The sequence below is a fragment of the Trachemys scripta genome, chromosome 3 (genome assembly GCF_013100865.1).
Source record: "Trachemys scripta elegans isolate TJP31775 chromosome 3, CAS_Tse_1.0, whole genome shotgun sequence".
Classification (NCBI taxonomy): Eukaryota; Metazoa; Chordata; order Testudines; family Emydidae; genus Trachemys; species Trachemys scripta.
The window spans coordinates 34,568,107-34,591,012 of NC_048300.1; the positions used below are offsets into that span (position 1 = coordinate 34,568,107).

The 22,906-nt window shown below is 39.4% G+C and overlaps 1 protein-coding gene across 1 annotated transcript in view; it reads left to right on the top strand.

Moving 5' to 3' along the window:
• SRBD1 (S1 RNA binding domain 1) overlaps window positions 1–22,906 on the top strand; it is a 232,938-nt gene that overhangs the window by 66,952 nt on the left and 143,080 nt on the right. The window contains exons 13-16 of the mRNA XM_034764426.1: window positions 3,549–3,656; window positions 10,740–10,897; window positions 15,107–15,197; window positions 16,307–16,414. Coding sequence (XP_034620317.1) covers window positions 3,549–3,656; window positions 10,740–10,897; window positions 15,107–15,197; window positions 16,307–16,414 — 465 coding nt within the window. The remainder of the gene's footprint in view (window positions 1–3,548; window positions 3,657–10,739; window positions 10,898–15,106; window positions 15,198–16,306; window positions 16,415–22,906) is intronic.

Here is a 22,906-nt window from a genome sequence, read left to right on the forward strand (position 1 = left end):
CCGACTCTGTATCTAACCCCATCTTATGCAGCAGGACCATACTGATCACTGAGGAGGAGGACGGATTTGCACTGAAGTGTGATTACATTTTCAGAAGTTACTCTATAAAAACAGAATCACTTGGCTTGAGGGGAGGGTGGATTTTATTTTTTCCCCTCCTCTCAGGATGAAATTCTCAAATCCCACATAAGGCCAGAGTTATCATGCTTTAAATAGCTGTTCTTGTGGGTGACTTCCACTGTCCATGTATAATTAGCTAAATTCTCAGGAAAACAGATTATAGTGCTGCCTTTTTGACTTGGGGTCTAGAAAACCAGCTGTGCTCTTTTTGGATCAGTCATCATCACTGGTAATGAAGATTCCTCAGTTGAACTTCAACAATTCTGTTGATGATGAGTGTGCCCAAATAGAACCCAGCTCACTCTCCCATAGCTGTTATTTGCTATGCAGGCCCAACAGGACTGCAGATATGTTTACCTTATTCCCTAGGGTAAGCAGATGCACTCAGAGAGAAGACCTGTTGAGTAAGAAGATGCGATTTTCATAAAAACTTTCCTGACCATTGCCACATTTAAAGTATTTTAGAAATTAATGAATTCTTCATTAAATATTCCAGAAAAAAACACTTTGCTGAGTAGAGATTATTTAGGTTCAGATTATCTTTCAAGAGCTATCTAGATAGATTTATCTCCATTCCATTGTTAAACTTTATTCCCTCTCTCCCCCCACAAGTAATGGAATATGTGTGTGGGTTAAAAAACATGCTATTTATTCACAGGCTGTTTATTGAATACGTCTTCTGGATGTTTTTAGTTTCATGACGAATTGTACAATATGGTGCTGTAGTATTTATAGGACTTCTCACTGAATATCACAAAATCATTTTATTAGTCATACGTAGGTGGCATGCAGTCAAAAATATCTGCTGTGATGAGCTATTTGTGGATAAGAGATCTACTAATCAGCCTTAACAAGAGAGAGAGGGAAGCTGATGTCTGCTGTCCAAATGCATTACTATCTCCATCAGCATAGTCAGTTTTTCCACCTGTACAAATTTCTGGTAATAGGACTGGGTAGTAATGAGAGCAAAGGAAACCCTGCTCTTGTTTTATGTGTATACCAGAAAATCCTCTCTACAACAAAGTATAATAAAATTGTTGCCAAAAATTGTTAATGTTAAGGTCATATGGCTAAGCACTCAAAAGTAATGAAATGGTAAAACAAGGTCCTCATGTAATCTTTAACTCCCCTTGTATGTATGCATCAAGGTATGGTGTTTAATTAGATGATCACATACTACTACTCAAATATAAATACATAAGAAGAGAATCCATTTCAGGAGATAATTCCTTAAACAACTGAAAATTTGTCTGGGCTGTTTCAGAGAATCTTGGATCTTTCTAAATTAGCTGTGCGTGTAAGTGCAGTACAGACACAATTAATACTCTGTTTCTTTTAAAAATTAGCATAATTTTCAACTGCGCACACGGCTGGACAGATTTTCAAATGCCCACAACTCTTTCATGTTGTTAAAAACAGCTTTCTGAAATGTACTCAAATGTTTCCAGATAGAGAGAGAGAACAATAAATCCTGCCATGTCCCTCTTATCTGCTCAGTGGACAACTTTAATTCTCTTATCAGAGGGGTAGCCGTGTTAGTCTGAATCTGTAAAAAGCAACAGAGGGTCCTGTGGCACCTTTTAAGACTAACAGAAGTATTGGGAGCATAAGTTTTGTGGGTAAGAACCTCACTTCTTCTTGCATCTGAAGAAGTGAGGTTCTTACCCACGAAAGCTTATGCTCCCAATACTTCTGTTAGTCTTAAAAGGTGCCACAGGACCCTCTGTTGCTTTAATTCTCTTGTATCTGGTAGGTGATCGCATGGGTTCTTGCTACTGAGAAAATAGCTTGGTGAGAACCAAAACCTTGGATCTGATCACACCTGAATTTTGGGGAAGCTTGAAATTCAGATCTGACTTCTGTGGCTTGGGTTGATGTCTTGTAGCAAATCTTAGCAGAGCCTTGTCTATCCACACAATTGCACCAGAGTAGAAAAGGTACAAGATGAGCATGGCGTACAAAATTCTGGGAGATTATGTTTGAATGAGATTTTGCCAGTCTCTGGAATTTGGTGTATAATTTAAGCATATCATTAACAGAACAAAAAGAANCGTGGGTAAGAACCTCACTTCTTCAGATGCAAGAAGAAGTGAGGTTCTTACCCACAAAACTTATGCTCCCAATACTTCTGTTAGTCTTAAAAGGTGCCACAGGACCCTCTGTTGCTTTAATTCTCTTGTATCTGGTAGGTGATCGCATGGGTTCTTGCTACTGAGAAAATAGCTTGGTGAGAACCAAAACCTTGGATCTGATCACACCTGAATTTTGGGGAAGCTTGAAATTCAGATCTGACTTCTGTGGCTTGGGTTGATGTCTTGTAGCAAATCTTAGCAGAGCCTTGTCTATCCACACAATTGCACCAGAGTAGAAAAGGTACAAGATGAGCATGGCGTACAAAATTCTGGGAGATTATGTTTGAATGAGATTTTGCCAGTCTCTGGAATTTGGTGTATAATTTAAGCATATCATTAACAGAACAAAAAGAAAATGCATGTAATGGGTACATGTTTGCTTTTTTGCTGTTCCAAAACAAACAGACTGTTTTCACTCATAGAGATGTTAAGAAAATGTTTTAACTCAATTTTGTATTTGTTTTCCCTTAGCTGTCTGTAGTTCAGCACTTCAACTTTTATGTGACCTTCATTGCCTTCCTTAACTAGCTGCCCTCTATTCACGTCCATAACTCAATAGTGGCCTCTGCAGGAAATGCTTTGTCACATTTGAGGCAGTGGGGAATTGTAAATGAGGTGCATATAATGGAAATGTAAAACTGATTTATTCATACATTTGGGATGAAGTTTGACGGGTTCTTTTTTCTTTTCAGTCCAAGTGGGAGGGAAGTTTTAATTTATTTTTGTAGTATTTTCTTTAAAATGAAGACAATCGGAAATATCAGTTCCCTAAAAGTCCATAGTCCCCTCACCTTTTCTGACAGTAAAAGCCTGTGCCAAGTTACTGTGCCTTCTTCAATTCACTATTGAAGATATAACTTTACAGCAGCACTGGTGCAGTAATACTGGCATTTATAGAACATTATGCTGAAGCAATACATATTCAAGAATTGTTTTGGTCTTTATTTTTTCTCTCTCTAACTATGGAAGCTTCTTCTTTCTCATCTCGAGGGGATCTTCCATACTGAGGGTAGGACAAGAAATAATCAGCTTAGTTTGCAGCAAGGAATTTTAGGAACAACTTTCTAACTATAAGGATAGTTAGTCACTGGAACAGAGAGGTTTTTGAATCCCCGTTATTGAAGGTTTTAAAGAACAGATTAGACAAACACCTGTCAGGGATGATCTAGGTATCCTTGTTCTGCCTCAGCGCAGGGAGGCTGGACTAAATGACCTCTTGAAGCCCACTCCAGCTCTACATTTATGATTCGATGTGGTGGAAGTGTTTAACGCTGCCCTTTTTGGTTTTTTGTACAGGTGGAGACCAAAACGCTATGCAAAACCAGAGTTAATGAAGTTATTGCATAATTCAGTGGAAGATTCATATAAACGTCTTATTTATCCTCTCCTCTGTAGAGAATTCAGGTAAACACTGCACTGTTTGTTTTTACAAAACCTGTTACCATGTAGGATTTAGTGTGTATCATTCAGCCAAGTAAAAATTAATAATGTTCAGTATAGCCTGAAATAATCCAAAAGAGATGAATTATCAATCTCAATTCTCAAGATTTGGTTTTCAACCGCATTCAGGTTAGTGTAGGTAAACAAGTGGTCTATGCAGAAAGAGAAAATTTTTGACTTGCATTATGTTGTTTATATTACTAAGACACACTTTATTGTGACGTGCACTATCAGACATTTTTAATAATCTGTAATCCTAATTTTTTTTAAATTGACATTTTATAGGCATTTTATTCCTATTAATTTTAATTGGAGAAAAAGTATTTAAAATGGTCAATAACTCAACTTCGTGAGGAAAGAAAGAACCCTATTTCATATGTTGGCTGTACTTTTCATAATATTTTTACCTAACAAGTACAGTTTAGAGTTTACATTACAATATTATAAACACATCATTATCATCATCTTAACAATAAACCTTTGTCTCTGAAATTGTCCTAAACATCTGTTGTTTCCGTTACACAATTGCCATTGCAATAATGCTGTCACTGACATTGTTCTGACTCCATTTCTCTTACCTGTCTGAAAGAAACTGACAAAGTAATTGCTCTTGCTGGAAGTGGCCCTTATATTTGTCATCTTCACTACATGATAAATGTAGTAGTCATAATGTTGTTTTGATACTGTACTATGGGTATTGTGATGGCTCTGGAAAATAGTCTTATTTTCAGTGACACTGTAATAGCTGTGTCATGAGATGAAGTGTCACATGCAAGATATATAATACTGTATAAATAAACAGGAAATTTAAAATTCAAAACTTGGTAGCATTTGAATCTATTTTGCCATTGATGGGTGGGAGTTAACTACATAAGTAGACTCTAGTGTGACTGACTTAAGTCTCCAAAGTAGATCACTTCATAGTTAGGCTGCCATGTTGGGCTTAATTTGCATTATTCCTTGCTACAGAATCTAATGTGTGACTGGGGCCTTCTCTGGCCTTGGATTTTACCCATTGGTGCAGCCCTTGGTGCAGATGGGGAAAGCCAGGGTTTGCACTGCTACAGCTCCCCCTTGCTCGGAATCAGGATAAGCTGCACTGGTGCAAATCATATCATATCTTGCCTTCCACCGTGTACACTATGGGGTTGTGTCGCTGCAGCATCTGTGGCTGGCCACCTATAACTGTAATCAGGACACGTGCCCGAGCCCTGAATCCTCTCCTGTACTCCAAACCCCTCAGCCCCACCCCAGAGCCTGCACCCCCAGTTGGAGCTCTCACCCCCCCACACACCCCAGCCCCCTGCCCCTGACGGGAGCCCCCTCCCACACTCTGAACCTCTCAGCCCCATCCTCCAGCCCAGAACCCCCTCCTGCACCTCAAACTTCTCATCCCCGGCCCTACCTCAGAGTCCGCACCTCCAGCTGGAGCCCTCACCCCCACCTGCACCCCAACTACTGCCCCAGCCCGGTGAAAATGAGTGAGTGAGTAAGGGTGGGAGAGAGTGAGCAATGGAGGATGCGGGGATGAAGTGAGCAGGGGTGGGGCTTAGGGGCTGGGGCGGGGCTTCGGGGCAGGGGATGGGCAAGGCAAGGGTAACTGGTTTTCTGCAATCAGAAAGTTGGCAACCCTACCCAATGTAGACAAGGCCTGAGAGTTGGGATTTCTGGGGTCTGTTCCCCACTTTGACACTGATTTACTCTGTGACCTTGGGTGAATCATTTAACTTTCGTGTTTGTTTCCTCATCTGTAAAATGGGATTAATTGTACTCAAAGGGTTTCTTATGAGGCTTGGTTATATAGGGGCAAGTTGTAGTCCGAGATGCCCATTTGACTCTCCTTATAGTGAATGGATGGCACGTGAAAGCGTATCTGAAGGTTAAATTTGGCATTTAAAGGTTTGTAAAGCGATACATGTAAAGCTTTAAAAGTGGACTTGTGAATTTGCTTGGTAACTGCAAGCTGGTAGGACAAAATTTCACATATCCTATGATCGAGAGCTGAGGTGGGGAAAGGATTGAGGTATTCCCCTGAAAGCAGAATTGGCCACATTCACTTGTCTGTCTCTCCCTCCCTAAACTCCCTAGACCGCTTCTGAGAGAGCGGGAAACTATGTCCCTTTTCACTCCTAGATATGTGAGGGCTTTTCCTTTAGCTTATTCTCTTTGCAGGTGTAGGCAGCGGTGAGGTAGAGATGACACTAGATCCAGTTGTCAAGATCCAGCTGCACTTAAACTTTCATCTGAGCTGACCATGTTTTGTGGTGGGTTATAAGTCAACCGGGCTTATAGAAGGTGTCATGGTCCATTCCTCTTCTCCACTTTCCCCTGAACCTCCTTCAAATTTAACTTCAAGTTAAGGTTGCTAGAGTAAATATAACCCTTATACAAAACGCATGACAAAAATATTGGTTAGTTGTGGTGAGTGTCATAAATACTCTATAACTTTAACAGTTAATACATTAGTAGGGCCCTACCAATTCACATGCAAAACTCATCCCGGACTGTGAAATCTGGTCTCCTCTCCGTGGTATCTGGTCTTTTGTGTGCTTTTACCCAATACTATACAGATTTCACAGGAGAGACTAGCGTTTCTCAAATTAGAGGTCCTGACCCAAAAGGGAGAGTTGCAGGGGGGTCATGGTGTTGCCACCCTTACTTCTGTGCTGCTGCTGGCAGGGCACTGCCTTCAGAGCTGGGTGTGTGGCCAACAGCCGCCGCTTCTGCGCTGCCAACTTCAGAGCTGGGCGGCCAGAGAGTGGGGGCTGCTAACTGAGGGCCCAGCTCTGTAGGCAGCAGTGCAGAAGTAAAGGTGGCAATACCATACCATGCCATCCTTACTTCTGCGCTGCTGCTGGTGGTAGCTCTGCCTTCAGAGCTGAACTCTGGGGCCTGCAACCGCCGCTCTCCAGCTGCCCAGCTCGGAAGGCAGCACCGCTGCCAGCAGCAGCACAGAAGTAAGGGTAGCAGTACTGCAACCCCCTCTGCCCCCCCCCCCCATAACCTTGTTACCTCCCCTCCCACACACAACTCCTTTTTGGGTCAGGGCCCCTACAATTACAACACTGCGACATTTCAGATTTAAATAGCTGAAATCATGAAATTTACTATTTTTAAAATCCTATGGCCGTGAAATTGAACAAAATGGACCGTGAATTTGGTAGGGCCCTATACATTAGGTTAAGAATAATATTGATGTGAAAATCCACTTTGAGTTGCAAAAACAGCCATAACACATGCACTCCAGATAAACATACAGGAATATACTTTTTTTCACCAAACCAGCACCTTCAATGAAATCTTCATCAACAATTTATAACGTGAAGTTTGCTGCAACAGTGGGTTAGTGCAATTTTTTGTTTTGCTTTTTTAAAATAAAACACATAAACTCTGGATCAGGTTAAGTCTGCGTTTAGGTCATAAGTGAAATAAGTGAAATACTTTGTTCCTGAATGGATGTTTGTCCATATCTTACTGTTTGGGAAAATTTGGCCTAATTGGCCATTTCCAATTAGGAAAGGCCTGGAAGTGGAATAATATGGGATGAGTGCTGAAACTGAACTCCTATGGGGAAGAATGTACGGCACCTGCCAATAGTATTCCTGGCTCAAGGCAGTGAGCAATCAGTTTCTCACTTTTGTGACCACTTAACTGCTCTCCTTTTTTATCCTCTCTCTCTTCTCACCAGAAGTTTTTCTTTGGAGTCTTGCACAGGGCTGCTAAAGTATTTTAAAACCTCCTTTTAGTGTTAACGTCTCTAACTTTTTTTTTTATGAATAAGCGTTGGAGCAGAACGTTTTGAAGAGTGTATTGAAACTTTTACTCCTAGTGATGAGGAGGAGAGAACTTGCCAGCAAGACAATTACCTTCTTTATTGTTTCATTTCCTGTCTTCTACTTTCCCTCCTGTCAGATACTATGATTGCTCAGACCTGGTATAATAATGTCCAGTAATACTTTTGGCTCTTCAGAATATGTTTTATTTTGTTGCAGTCCTGCATGGAATAATTTCATAGGGTTTCAACACAAGTGATGAGATGAAGAAATATTTTTTTAAATGTATAATTCTTTCCTCATTTTCCATACTCTCTCAAAAAGCATTGGAGTTCTTTCCCTCACTGTTCTTCATAGACATTTTTTCCCCTATACATCTCATTTCACACCTGAAGTTCCCACAGAAAATATTGCTTGTGCTTTGCCATATGAAAGCTGGAGTTGGAAATGGAGTCCAAACTTTAGAACCCTTATCTTCCAGCTGTGACTCCAGATGTCAGTAGGCCAAGATTAGGATAATTGCCCTTATTAAATACTTCTCTTGGCAATCTGATGACTGAATGCAATTTTGAGTTTCAAATGCAGAAGAAAATTAAAGGAATCGCCATATTCTTTATATTTGTTTTACTATAATCATCCTAGTAAATTTGAAATGATATGTTAAATCGTTTGATAAATTATTTTATTTTTCATAAAATGGCAAATGAGAATATTTATTTTCAAAATAATCAATGTTCTTATGTTTACCGAGGGATCCCCTCCTCCCCCAAACCTTATTAATAAGAATTACCAGAAATTAGAACAATACAAAGCTAGGCATTTTATCATTTTTGACGCAGACAGTGGTGCCCTGAGAACATAAAGAGAAAATAAATGTCAGGCTACCTGGGACAGTTTCATAAAGGATTAAATGACTATCCAAAATTTAAAATTGAGGGCCAGCACTTGGGGTGGTGGGTCATATCACTGATACACATGTTGAATGAGAAGCAGGTAGAAAGAAAAAGAAAGGTCTATATTTGAAATTAAAAATACAGGATATTAAGTAATAGAAAGGACATACGTTATAGTCTTCACACACCTGGCACTTTCAGTACCATTTCCTGTTACTATAAAAGTTTCTTAAATCCAAGCCAACTTTAAACATGTTTCCATAAAGTGTACAAAACTAATAACATGTGGCTGGGGGTAAATCCAGTTCCTGCACACGTCCCCGTTGTAGTAAAACTGGTAGATTGAGCTGCATGTGGGGAGTGGATGTCCTGTGCGTGATATAGAAACCACTTTTGGGGGATAGAGGAAAGCCAGGGCCAGAGGATCTTCCTTTGTGCAGATTCTCCAGTCTTCACATCCACACACCATGGCAGCGACTGCTTCTGCTGTTGTGTTCAGTAGTGGCTGCTACAGCGCAGCCATTCTGCTACCTGGGGGTGATTCCTTTTTCTACTCAATGGAGACCAGAGCACAGTCTGCTATTGGTCTACCTTTGAAATACTAGGGCAGCCTAGGGAATGCATGTAAATTTTGTGTACTTTCCATGATCTCCCTTTAGATAATATCTATGCTAATTTTGTGTTCTTCATTCAGAAACAATTCCAGAGGGGGTTTCTTTCTTTTGCATGAAGGATGCCTTTTCATAGAAATGCTTTGAAAGCAACGTGTGAAGGAAAACGTGGGTGGTTATGTCTTTGAGTGTTGAAGGGATGTCACCAACTTGTAATCTAGTCTGTTTTTCAAAAATTGGAGTTAAAAGTAGTTGCACATTCTACATATGTCCACGAGTCCGGGTGCCAGTAGTTGTGGTTTTAGTCATATTTTCCTATCTTTTAAAAATGTCTTTTCTCCTCATAGTTGCTCTGTGTAAAGACGTTCACAAACTGGAAACAGACTGGCTCTTTGGGAAGCAATGGATCTGACTATGCATAAAATACTATCAAATGCACAAAATTAATTGATGTGTAAATGAGAATGTTTGTGTATTTGCATAGAGAATTAATTGTATAGAAAAACTATAAAGAATTATTTCTGCTAGTTTTTCATTTATGATAATCTTAGGTGTTGTTTCAGTGGTACATTAATGTACAGAAAAGGGTTCCTTTTTGACTGACCAAAAAGACACACATTCCTGGGGGGAAAAGTGTGGGTAGTTTTAAAGTTATATGCAGGCTTACAGTATTAGTTACTATCTGACTCATCATGACTTCCTTAATTATCCTAATAACTGATCACATTACACAGATGGTGCATGGATGTGTGCATATGCAAAGAGAGAGGAAACCGCTGAATACTAAAGATTCTTTTTGTTTAATAAACTTTTTTATTCCTTAATAAGTGTAAACAACTAAGACATTTTGTTGTTATCAGCCATTCTCTTCTTGGCTGCTGTTGACATACAAGGCGCAGACTTACACCTAGCAAAAATACACATTTGTCTCAGTTAAACAAGGATATTTTTAATAAATGGTGCTAAAGTTACAGAACTCATTCCTTGATCTTCAGTGGCATATTTATTTTTCCTGTCAAAGATCATGGAAGAGGGAAAAAAAATAGAGAACGTTTTGTATCTATGAATTTCTGCTTTGCCTACATCCACACAAACAAATGTGGAAACACATCAACTACACTGTTATTATTTTGCATCTGCAATTGTTTATCAAGTCACCAGTTTCAAATACAGTTGTGAAATACTGTAACTCATGAACCAGACGGGCTATCTAGTGAATTATAGTAATTTAGCAATTACAAATAGAAACGACTTATCAGGCTAGCTAGTCCATTTCAGTCTTAGTCGCTTAAACCAATTCTGCTTGCTAGTAATTTTCTCAGTAACTAGGAAATTATCCCAGTCTCTGCAGGTTTATATTAGAAGCTGAATTCAGCATAGGTGTTTCTCAAGGCCGGTCTGATGAGAATCAGAATACCATTCCCCTGCAAGTAGAAACCCAGCTTTGAGTAGACACTGCTGTCTATTCAAAAATGTAATAGTGGATGTGTGAAAATAAGGCAGAAAGGAGTCTGTGCAGACTTTACACAACTTATGGGTAACTGTAACTGCAAGCCAGTTACTGATGCTACTTTCTTAGGACTACAACCAATTTTTCATATACTATTCCTGTTAAAGTAAATGTACCAAAAACTCGAGATCCATAGCGTAGTGGACCATAACAAAGAAATAATCAGAAATGCTCCAAAAAGCATGTACTTTGAACCAACTAAAAAATGTGTCTGAAAACTAACTGGAAAAAAACCCTCTTTTTGCTTTCTATCCTCTAAGATCAAAGTTAACGTCTGATGCAGAGAAAGAATCTATAATGATGTTTGGAAGAAATCTTCGACAGTTGCTTCTGACGAACCCTGTGAGAGGACGTATTTTGATGGGAGTTGATCCTGGGTACAAACATGGCTGCAAGCTGGCAATCATTTCGCCAACCAGTAAGTTTAAATTCCAAATTTTTCCATCAGCTTTTAAAACACTGTTTAACTTTTGAAATTTACTGAATTACAGTAAAAGCTAGTTGTTATACAGTATACTTATGGAGGGTATCTATTTTCTGTTATGATTTAGTCTTTCATGTTTGCATGTAACTTACCCTGCAAATTCCTTTAGTAGCATGGGATTAAATGTTACGGGCCTGAGTCTCCACTCCCTTGTCTAGTCATTTTCACCTGTGCAAAGTGGGAATGAACAGTTTTGCACTCTCATCACACAGTTGTGAATAATTAAAACACAGTAGTTAGGAATCAGACTCTTAATGTATTACAGCTTAAAATGGAATCAGCTTTTGAATACTTGCTTCTTAATTTCCCCCCCACACAAATAACCTGTTTACACACTTGGAAATTGACTTCTTCTCTGCTTGTTTTTCTTTAATATTGCATATTTTAAAGTAAACTGGCACTTACAGAAGGTGCAGGACCCAGCAGCTCTGGAAATCTGAAGTTCTCTGGTGAACAGGTGCAGCTTTTAGGCAGCTGCAGGGGAAATCTCCCTAATGTGGCTTAATTAGGTCTGGAGGTTTACCCCTGTAAGGGTGTGAAAAGGTTTGTCACTTTCTCCTCCCATCCTGTCCTTGCCTTCTTTGCGAAACTTCAAAAAAGAGCTATCAGGTGTAATGGCGTGTGTTTTGTCATGTAGGTACTTCTCCACCTCTCTCGTTAATAAAAGTTGTTTGTAGTTTTTTCTTACATTTGCTAACTACCCAGTCAGTTCCTAGTGATTCTGGCCTTGTTTACAGAGTTCCTTATGGTTTGAAGCAGAGTATCTATAATACATTTTGTTTGATTCATATGAAGTCATTGGTCTAAAATGCCTAAGTTCATTTTCAAAAGTCACTGAGGAACCTAAAGCCATGTCTATACATGCAGCACATCTGGTAAAGATGCTCTATGCTGATGGGAGAGAGCTCTTCCATTGGCATAAAAAAGCCACCTCTGGGATCAGCATAAGCTAGGTCAGCGGGAGAAGCTCTCCTGCCGACATAGTGCTGTGAACACAAGCACTTATGCTGGTGTAATTTATGTCAGTCATGGGATTGGAATGTTCACACCCCTAAGGGACAAAAGTTTTGCTGACATAGGCTGTAGTGTAGACATAGAAGCCTAAATCCCATTGACTTGCAGTGAGTCTTAGGCTAAGTCACTTACACATAATAAAATTTTACCCATTGTCCTATTGTCTTGTAATGTTTGTGTTTCTCTGTTAAAGGACAGAAAAACATTTCCATATAAAGTCTATCCTTTTATGGTTTATTTAGCCGCCTTTTCCCTACCCCTTCCGCACTGGTTATGTATTCAGCAGCTGAAATATATTAAAAATGGTGAGACCACAGCAAATCTGTATCTCTCCTCAACATGTCAAACTGACATTTTACAATATGTAGCTTTTTTTAAAAATACCCACAAAACCCCAAAATAAGCAAACAAAACAAAAAAAACCTCTGCATTCTGTAACTCCTTGGTGGCCATAACATGTGCATCTGGAAACTGTACAAGTATTTTGTCAATTCTTCAGTGAAATAAAACATTGAGCCACACCCGCTGTGGTTTGGATAAAATGTAAAGTACGCTGCTTTTTATGATAATCAAACAGGCTATTAAGAGAAACCTTGTAAAACTTGTGGATGTTTATGCATTTTACAGTCTTTGTTAAAAAAAAAAAAACAATTATGGATCACAGGAAATAGGCCTTTTTTGCAAGCTAGTGACACTTGATTTAAAAACAATCTTCACAGCTGTTTTTCACAGACATAATTTTCTCTTTTGTTTTCAGCATAGATTTTTGTGAAAATGGAAATTACACTTTCCAATTTTTTTTTTGCTAGACTGTTGTTTTGAGGAAGTAGTAATGGCTTTGGTGTTGAATTAACCCCATATTGCCAAAATACAAGGCTCAAATAATGTATAAGTTTTTATAATGCCTTCAGATTTATTTTCTTCATATTGTTTTATATCTCAATGAGCTTGCTTATTAGTTGTCTGATTTTTAAGAGTTACAGACTTACGTTTCCTCAATTTTCTGTATAAAGTTTCCTGACGGCCTTCCAAAGTACCCAATCCAGCATTCTCTCTAATTTAATCTCTTTCACAGCACATAGTACAGGGAATAGACTCTCACACACTGTATATTCAAATAAGGCTGCTGTATTTAAGTACAATGAAGAATAACTAACTTAAAAAAAGGCATGCTCAATTGGGGTGGCCATTTTATATTCATATCTCTTAGAGAACTTACTATTTAGCTTGGTAGTGAATAGTAGTGACTCCTTAACTGGGACAGCATTTGCTTAAATTCTGCCTAAAGGGGGGACACGTTTGACCAGTGCAAAGCTGGTTGTATTGCTTAACTAGGTGTTAAAAAGTCTTTAAATCCTCATTTTGGGCCAGTAGTTGCCAAATGAAAATGAAAAGATGCAGAAAACTTGGTTATAACATAAAACCAAAACATTATGGATACTTTTCATTTTTTTTAAAAAGGGGATGGTCAATTGCAGAAATAAGAATATGCTGTTTGTATCTTTTAAGTGCTTTACAAATATTTACTGTTCTCATAAGACTTTTGTGAAATAAGTAAATAAGTGTTCTTAGCAAGGCTTAGTAAAAATGAAAGGAGCCCAGATCCACCAAAATGTTAGCCTGAACAATTACCGATGGATTTATCCTCCCAGCACCCTTGTGATGTGGGAAAGTATTAATCTTATTTTACAGAGGGGAGCCGAGGCACTTGTCACTAAGTGACTTGCTTATGGTCACAGAAGAAATCTGTGGCCAAACCTGGAATCAAACTCATGTCTCATGAGTCCTAGTCCAGTGCCCTCAACAATAACTAGCCTTCCACCCCTACATCTTTCAGCACAGAGCAGATGGGGGCCAGTGAGATAGAGGAATTCAGGAACTCTGATGTCTGTTGCTGAGCTGGGAGGAGTAAATCATTGTGATCAGTGTTCTATTAGTTCTTTCTAATCTAGGTGAGAGAAGCAGAATTCAAAGAATTAACAGTGTCTGGACTTGTTTATTTGGAGGGGTAACATGCTCTACGGGGATGTGATTTCTAGGGCATGCTGATGTGCTGCACATGAATTGGTCTGTGTAGACCCTGCTGGTGTGCACTAAAGGTTCCCTAGTGTGCTTTAACTTAGTTCTGTTTAAAACAGCACTACGATGAAGCACATGAACAGGGTCTAAATGGACCAGTTAGTATGCTTTAGAAATCCAACCTACATAGAGCACATTACCTCACTGTCTAAACAAAACCTCAGTCTCTGGATATGTGCTATAGTAGACACTCTGAATTCTTCAGTGGAAACTGATGCCCATGGCAGCAATGTGGAGCCTGTATTCACAAATGCAAGGGTATGTTGTTAATCTGTCCATTAATATTATCCCCTCCCCACTTTGCAGGGAGGCATAGTGACTTGCCAAAGCCAACAGAGGGAGTTTCTGTTAGAGCTGGAATTAGAATTTAGGCATTCTGTCTTCTAGGGCTAGGTCTACACTGGGGGGGGGGAGGGGGAATCGATTTAAGATACGCGAATTCAGCTACGCGAATAGCGTAGCTGAATTAGACGTATCCTATTCGACTTACCCCACTGTGAGGACGGTGGCAAATGGACCGCCGCAGCTCCCCCGTTGACAGCGCTTACTCCTCCTGACGAGGTGGGAGTACGCGCATCGATTTGGGGATCGATTTATCCGTCTAGATGAGATGTGATAAATCTATCCCCGAGAGATCGATTTCTACCTGCTGATCCGGGTGGGTAGTGTAGACTAGCCCTAGGTCTGTATTCAGACCACTAGATCACACCTCTCTCTAAGCAGATCTTTAAAATGTACAGATTACAGCAATAAACCCTTCCTGCCCCATGGAACCATTTTTTCTAATCACAAAATATTTGCTGAATACAAACAGTGATGCTGATTGGTGCTGGTGGTGTGTTATGTGGACATGTTTACTAGGAGCTAGGCAATCTATCAACTCATTTCATTCTGGCAGTGAACCCAGTTGTACACAATATATAAGAAAATGGAGGATAATTATTGAAATGTTTTTCTTGTGAATCAGCCCTTCACCTAGGTAGTTCATCAGGAAATACCGTTTGGAATTTTCTGTTTCTAACTGAATGGTTTTGCCTTTCCTCATTCTAGGTCAGATACTCCATACTGATGTTGTCTACTTGCATTCTGGACAAGGATTCCGTGAAGCTGAAAAGATAAGGAGACTTCTTCTGCATTACAAGTATGATGATGAAGCTTTCATTAAAATATAAATAGGATAAATATCTACATTGTATCAAAATTGGATATACAAGCACGATGCCCAGAGATTTAGTGGAATTTCTGCTTTCATGGCTGATGGCTGAATGTTGCTCAATTTATGTTCATGTTTTAAAACATTGTATGTATTAGATGCTTATGAAATCAAGCAGTGAATATAGTTAGTTTACAAATTAGATGCTATGGAAATGTATTTGCAAAGGTGTGCCAATTCATCTTATTCCTACTGTGCAGCACCCATGCTAGTCTATTTTGGGAGCTTTTATGAACAGCTATTGCTACTTGTATTAAATTTGGGGATAGGTTTGGGTTGTGGGACGTTGTTCACTAGGGATTAGGAGTTTGATGTTAAACACTCATGCGTACCTGTTGATAGCCTGGGATTACTGGTAGCTCTGGCCCTTACTGTACTATTTTTGAGGCGGTTCCATCCAGTGTTATTCCACTGAGTGAGCTTCCAAAATGAGTTTTTCTTTATTTTAGCTTCTGTTCAATTCAATAGAAGCTATTTTGCACGGGGAAGGATTTTCCTGTCTGTGCAATAAAGTGATTTAACATGAAGACAGCCAAGGAGAGTCATGAATGATGTATTACAGCCCTTGAGTTTCCTGTAGTTAGGATTGCTGTTCACTTCTATAAGGGATATGTGAAAATTATCACTCTCGCCACTCACAACATCACAATGCACGCAAACCTTCAGACAGTCAGTCCCTTCCCCCATACATGCCTCAAGCCCTTGAAAAGTCTTACTACTAGAGCCACTTAAAGGTTTCTTTGCTGTTGTACATGCAGCTAAGGGGATGGAATTCTCCTAGCTACTTTGTAGCTACTGCAGCAAGACACACTTTTGTAATATGCCACAGTGTGTGTGTTGGGCAGCTTAACTCTTGGCTAATCAGCCTGGTTCATGCTGAGGTGCTGATGTCTACAGGGTTCTAAGATCTTCTTATGTGTGGAAGATGGCGACATGTTCTTGTTGAGTACAGCCTTTACCTATTACATAAAATGAAATTACTACACATCCCTAACTATGCAGGAAAACTGAATGTTTATCCTTTATTTCCTTTAAAGCTGCAGCACTGTTGTGATAGGCAATGGGACTGCCTGCAGGGAGACAGAAGCTTACTTTGCTGACTTAATTATGAAAAAGTACTTTGCACCACTGGATGTTGTATATTGGTAAGATTGCTTCCTTTGCTTGACATTTTGTTTTCCTCTTCAGCACATTTCAAGTTCAGTAGGTGCTTTTAAATGTGGTTTTTTTAAGGTACACCGGTACCTCGATATAACGCGACCCGATATAACACGAATTTGGATATAATATGGTAAAGCAGTGCTCTGGGGGGGGCGGGGCTGTGCACTCCGGTGGATCAAAGCAAGTTCGATATAATGTGGTTTCACCTATAACGCGGTAAGATTTTTTGGCTCCCGAGGACAGCGTTATATCGAGATAGAGGTGTAGTTCCTCTGCAGTCCTCTCCGTCTTTTCCTGTTATCATATCAGGCTTGGCCCACCCTTCTGGCCATAGAGAAGTAGTCTTGGCTCCCTTTGGAGTATGTAAACACCCATTCATGGGGAGAAGTTCTCTAGAGCATCATTCAATGCATTCCCTCCTCTTGGGGATAAGTGTGCTGCCTCCATAGCAGTCTCCAAGTCTTGCCAGCCCAAGGAACTCAGCCCTCAGCTGAGAATCTGCGTCCCATATCCTCTGTGTTTCCCTACAGCAACTGTAGGTTGCTGATTGCTTGGCTGGGCCACTGGAATGCAAATTTAAATACTGGTATCATCTGTCTATGCTATAGAAAGCTTGCTGATCCTTTGGATATTAAGTTGCCTGGAAAAAAATCCTTTGTTAATGCACAGCAAGAGTAATGAAGGATTCATCTTGCCAAAAACTCAGTTTTTGACAATTAGATTTCAGAATTCAACAGAACTGTTTGAAAAGCCTCTGTTTGGGTTTTGATGTGAATGCTAAGTCTGTCTGCTGCCTGACCAGAGGACAAAGCCTCTTGGTTTCCCTCCAAGAAATAATGGAAATATACTCACTATTATTTAATCATCTCAAATGAAATTTTTAAATCTTGGAGTAAGCGTTTGCATTGAAAGTAAAAAGCAACCATTTTTGTTCCTCCATCAAAATGTTAAGATAGATAGTAAAAAGTAGTTCTAAGTTTTCCAAAGAGGGATTGCTTTTCTCTTTTTGGACTTTTGTCATCTTCTGGGAGTGTTTAATGTTTTTTTGTCAAATCCATAGATTGAAAAGAGATCTGACAGAAAATTTCAATAAATGCATTTTTCCTAGGAAATTATGTTGTCATGTAACTCCATTTGTTCTTTGTTTTCCAGACTGGTATAAATTTGTGTTGAGAACCAATAATTAATCTGATTTTATTTCAAAAGGCACTCTAGGGATCCTCTTTAAATTTTTTAATGTTTGTTTTCAAATCAGAAGCTCATACAAGACTGCTGAAGCTTTTTATTGACTCTAGCCTCAAAGCAGGGGCTTTGTGTAGTTTGGTTAGCATGGAAGACAATTATATGTTTGGAAAAAAGTCATATTGTAAAATTTTATTGACATTTATTTAGCTAAAATTTGAAAGCCAGTTATGGAAATATAAGTGCTTTATTCTTTGTTGGAAGAAGCAATTGTAACCTGTTTGAATTGTAATTTGTCATGTTTTTTTTCAGTTTTTTGTGCTACAGAATGCAAATATCTGTTTGTTAAAGTTCGTGCAGCAAGATTTATTTTTTTATTTTATGACAGGTTTTGTGGATGGTTTTCTTATAATGCTTTGCTTTTTTTTCTTTTCTTTGTGTTTTGTTACAATTATTTTGTCAATAGAATAGGAATGTAGAGATAACTTCCAAAATATTTAGCCCTGTCAGTTTCTTGGGCTGAGCTTTGTGGAGCTACTGTAATGGAATATTTTAAAAATAAAAATATTAGGAACTGGTAAAATGCATGTGGAAATAGGAATTGTGAGAACATTTTTCAATCCAAAGTATCAAGTAGGTAGATTTCTCTAATAACTGTATATGGAGACAGATTTTTCTCAAGTTTCAAGAATCAGATTACTCATTAAATCATATTATATCTTTTTTTGACAAAACTAGTTGTAAAACTTCTAGTGAAATATAAACTTTTAGATTGTCAATATAAGAGATAGCTGAAATAAAAAGTTAGCATAATTAAAGTACTATTTAGTATCACTATCACTATTAATTTATGTTGTACTAGTATTTGCAGGTCCTAATTGGGATTTAGGGCTCCATTGTACTATGTGCACACTTAAGGAAAAGATGGTCTCTGCATTGGTGAGCTTGTATAGGGAACTAAGATGGCACCAATGATCATGTTAAAAGGAATAACAGGTAGACTAATTTTAATTGCAGTAAACGTATTCAGAATATTGGATGCTATTAGTCACATAGCTGTCACTATTTAAATATTTCCAAATAAGCTGAACCTGGGGTCTTAGTGGCTGCCCCCCACTTCTGGCCTCCTTGACTATTTATCTTTTTATGGAGGTTGGACTTTCATCTTGCTCTTCGGTCTGGCTGCCTGCTCAGGGAGGGGTGTGTGCACGCACAGGAAGCCTGCTGCTCACTCTTGAAAGCAGTTGTTAGGAGCAGGAATTAGTATTTTTCTTTACTAGATAGTTCAGCCAGAGGCCTGGGACTGAGGACGGCTAACACCCAGGACAGAATTTAAAAACCTGAGCAGTCCTGGCCAAATGGGGCAGTTGGCTACTATAGTTGACTATTTGAGCAATTACCCAGGCCTTTGATGTACTCCTTGAGGCACATTGTGAAGCATGAGTCAGAAGAATGAGTACTGTCAGTAACCTGAATACTGTAATGTTTTGATGGTCCAAGAATGAACACTCCTTTGTGTCTTATTACATTTCCAGAAAAGCTTCATTAATTTAGAGTAGGGCTGTCAAGCGATTAAAGAAAGTAATTGTGCAATTAATCACACTGTTAAACAATAATAGAATACCATTTATTTAAATATTTTGGTATATTTTCTACATTTTCAAATATATTGATTTCAGATACCAGTTTTTGATTTCAATTACAACACAGAACACAAATTGTACAGTGCTCACTTTATATTTATTTTTTATTACAAATATTTGTGCTATAAAAAACAAAACATAGTATTTTTCAATTCACCTCATACAAGTACTGTAGTGCAATCTCTTTATCATGAAAGTTGAACTTACAAATGTAGAATTATGTACAAAAAAACCTGCATTCAAAAATAAAACAGTGTAAAACTTTAGCACCTACAAGTCCACTCAGTCCTACTTCTTGTTCAGCCAGTCACTCAGACAAACAAGTTTATTTACATTTGCAGGAGATAATGCTGCCCGCTTCTTGTTTACAATGTCACCTGAAAGTGAGAACAGGTGTTCTCATGGCACTGTAGTAGTTGGCGTCACAAGATATTTACATGCCAGATGCGTTAAAGATTCATATGTCTCTTCATGTTTCAACCACCATTCCAAAGGACATGCATCCATGCTAATGAGGGTTTCTGCTCGATAACGATCCAAAGTAGTGCAGACCGATGCATGTTCACTTTCATCATCTGAGTCAGATGCCACCAGGAGAAGGTTGATTTTCTTTTTTGGTGGTTCGGGTTCAGTAGTTTCTGCATCGGAGTGCTTCTCTTTCAAGACCTCTGAAAGCAAGCGCCACATCTCGTCCCTCTCAGATTTTGGAAGGCACTTCAGATTCTTAAACCTTGGGTCGAGTGCTATAGCTAGTTTTAGAAATCTCACATTGGTACCTTCTTTGCATTTTGTCAAATCTGCAGTGAAAGTGTTCTTGAAACGAACATGTGCTGGGTCATCATCCGAGATTGTTATAACATGAAATATATAGCAGAATGCGGGTAAAACAGAGCAGGAGACGTACTATTGTGCCCCAAGGAGTTCATTCTCAAATTTAATTAACGCATTATTTTTTAACAAGTGTCAGCAGCATGGAAACATCCTCTGGAATGGTGGCCGAAGCATGAAGAGGTATACGAATGTTATTCTCACTTTCAGGTGACATTTTAAATAAGAAGCCGGCATCATTATCTTCCGTAAATGTAAACAAACTTGTTTGTCTTAGTGATTGGCTGAACAAGAAGTAGGACTGAGTGGACTTGTAGGCTCTAAAGTTTTACATTGTTTTGTTTTTGAATGCAGTTATGTAGCAAAAAAAAAATCTACATTTGGAAGTTGCACTTTCTTGATGAAGAGATTGCATTGTATTAGGTGAACTGAAAAATACTATTTCTTTTGGTTATCATTTTTACAGTGCAAATATTTGTAATAAAAATAATATAAAGTGAGCGCTGTACACTTTGTATTCTGTGTTGTAATAAAAATCAATATATTTGAAAATGTGGAAAAACAACCTAAAATATTTAATAAATTTCAATCGCAATTCTATTGTTTAACAGTGTAATTAAAACAGCGATTAATCGCGATTAATTTTTTTAATCGTGATAAATTTTTTTGAGTTAATTGCGTGAGTTAACTGTGATTAATCGACAGCCCTAATTTAGAGATAAGGTTGCTCAAGTGCATTTCTTCATGATGATCAAAACGCAAGGGCTTTTTCTACACACAGTCTGAGCACAGCTGTGAAGTTAAACATGTGCCACCCCCTGGTGAGAAACACTCTTGTTTGGATGCCTTATATCGATTCTGCTACTACTAAGGAATCAATTTAAGCAAAATCGAAACAGTACATTGTTAATCTGAGACAAGAGTGTCCACCCTGGGGCATTGCACAGATTGAACTAAATCAGTTTACAAACCAGTTGAGTGAAACCAGTGCTAAAAGTGTAGCAGAAAGCATAAATTAAGGCATCGTTCACACCCAACTCAGTAATACCAGTCTCCAAGCATTAGTTCTTCAGCACTGCTCAAGCACACCAACAGTCTACTACCTTGTCTAGATGTTTGCTTGTCTAGATGTTCGCTTTCAGGTCAACAGTACTGTTGCCTTCAATGCGCATACTTCAAAGCAGTGTCAATCCAGAAACCCCCTTTAAAAAAAAAAAGAGAGGCCAGTTTGTTCACTAGCCCTTCAGAGGAGGCTAGCTTGCTTAACAGTTTAGCAGTACTTAAAGAGCAGATTTGGGAGCTCTTGCAAATCTCACAGATCAGCTTCTTAGTAGCTCAGCTGTTGCAGAAGAGGGATAGGAAGTGGATGGGGTGGAACTGCGGGATTTGGCTTCCTTTGTATTTAAAGCCTGTGGTATATTTTTTAAATTATCACTAACGGAGGGGTTGGAGAGCACAGGTGATTTTTTTTTACCATTTCTCCCTCTCATTTCCTTTTTTTTCTCCTACCCATCATGTGAAACTAGCATAATACAATTTCAGACAATGAGAGTTATACAATAAGGAAAGTATGTGGGTAATTGTGTGTACTAAAATGTATACAGAATTGAATGTCTAACTTCTGTGCACAGCTACTATCACTGCATGTGCAGTCCTGCTTATGTTGTGCACTAATGACCAGTTACACATCCAGCTAGTTACTCTCATGTGCAATTACTGCAAGTGGGCATCCATTTTTGCTTACACACTTTGAAATTCTGGTCCTCCATTTCCAAAGCCATATATAGTAATTTCAGAATTGCACGTAGAGAAATCTTGGGTAAAATCCTGATCCCACTGAGGTCAATGGGAATTTTGCCATTGACTTCAATGAGGACAGGATTTCACACTTGGTTTGTAGTTGGTGGTACAAGAATGAAATGACTAAGCAGTTCTTTGTATAATTTGCATATCTTAGTTTATTTTTAGACATATCTTGAAGGAGACCAGTCTATTTTGTCTTCCAGAGCTAGGACAAAGACAAAATATTTTATTTGATCAGCTGATACCAGTAAGTATAATAAAATATGAGCTACTAAAATACCAGGCCTTCAACAATAACAGTTATATATTCATAGAATCATAGAACTCCCCACTTAACATCCTCTCGCTTAACGTTGTTTCGATCTTGCGTGCCTGGTCAATTACAGAACATGCTCCATTTAAAGTTGTGCAATGCTTCACTATAATGTCGTTTGGCTGCCTGTGTTGTCCACAGCTGGCAGTCCCCCATCAGCTCCGCTATGACCTCCCCATAGCGCCTCTCGCCCACCGGCAAACCCTGCAGATCAGTGCCTTCCCCCTCATCCCCCTGCCTTCTGCCCGCCGCAATCAGCTGGCTTCTGGCATTCAGGAGGGATGGGGGAGGAGCGAGGACTCGGTGCGCAGTCTCCACCTCCCTCCTCTGTCTCCCGAATGCCATAAACCAGCTGATTGCTGTGGGCAGGAGTCAGGGGAGGGAGGGGGGAGGAGTGAGGATGCAGCGTACGGAGTAGAGGGGGGAAGAAGAAGAGGCGGGTTAAGGGTGGGGGCTTGGGGAAAGGAGTGGAGTGGGCGGGCCTAGGGTTGAGTCCCCCACCCCTGGTGCTTGCAGAGTAGGGGAAGCTGCCACTGCTGCTGCGCAACATGCTTCTCCTAGCCTACAGCGCTTTCAGCCTCCTTGCCTGCCTCATTGTCTCCAGTGCCAGTGAGCTGTGCCTGTGTGGGGTAAGGCAGGGGCACCTCCCAACTATAGTACTGTACTATATGACAATGCCCCCCCCCCCCCCCCCCCCCCCCCCCATC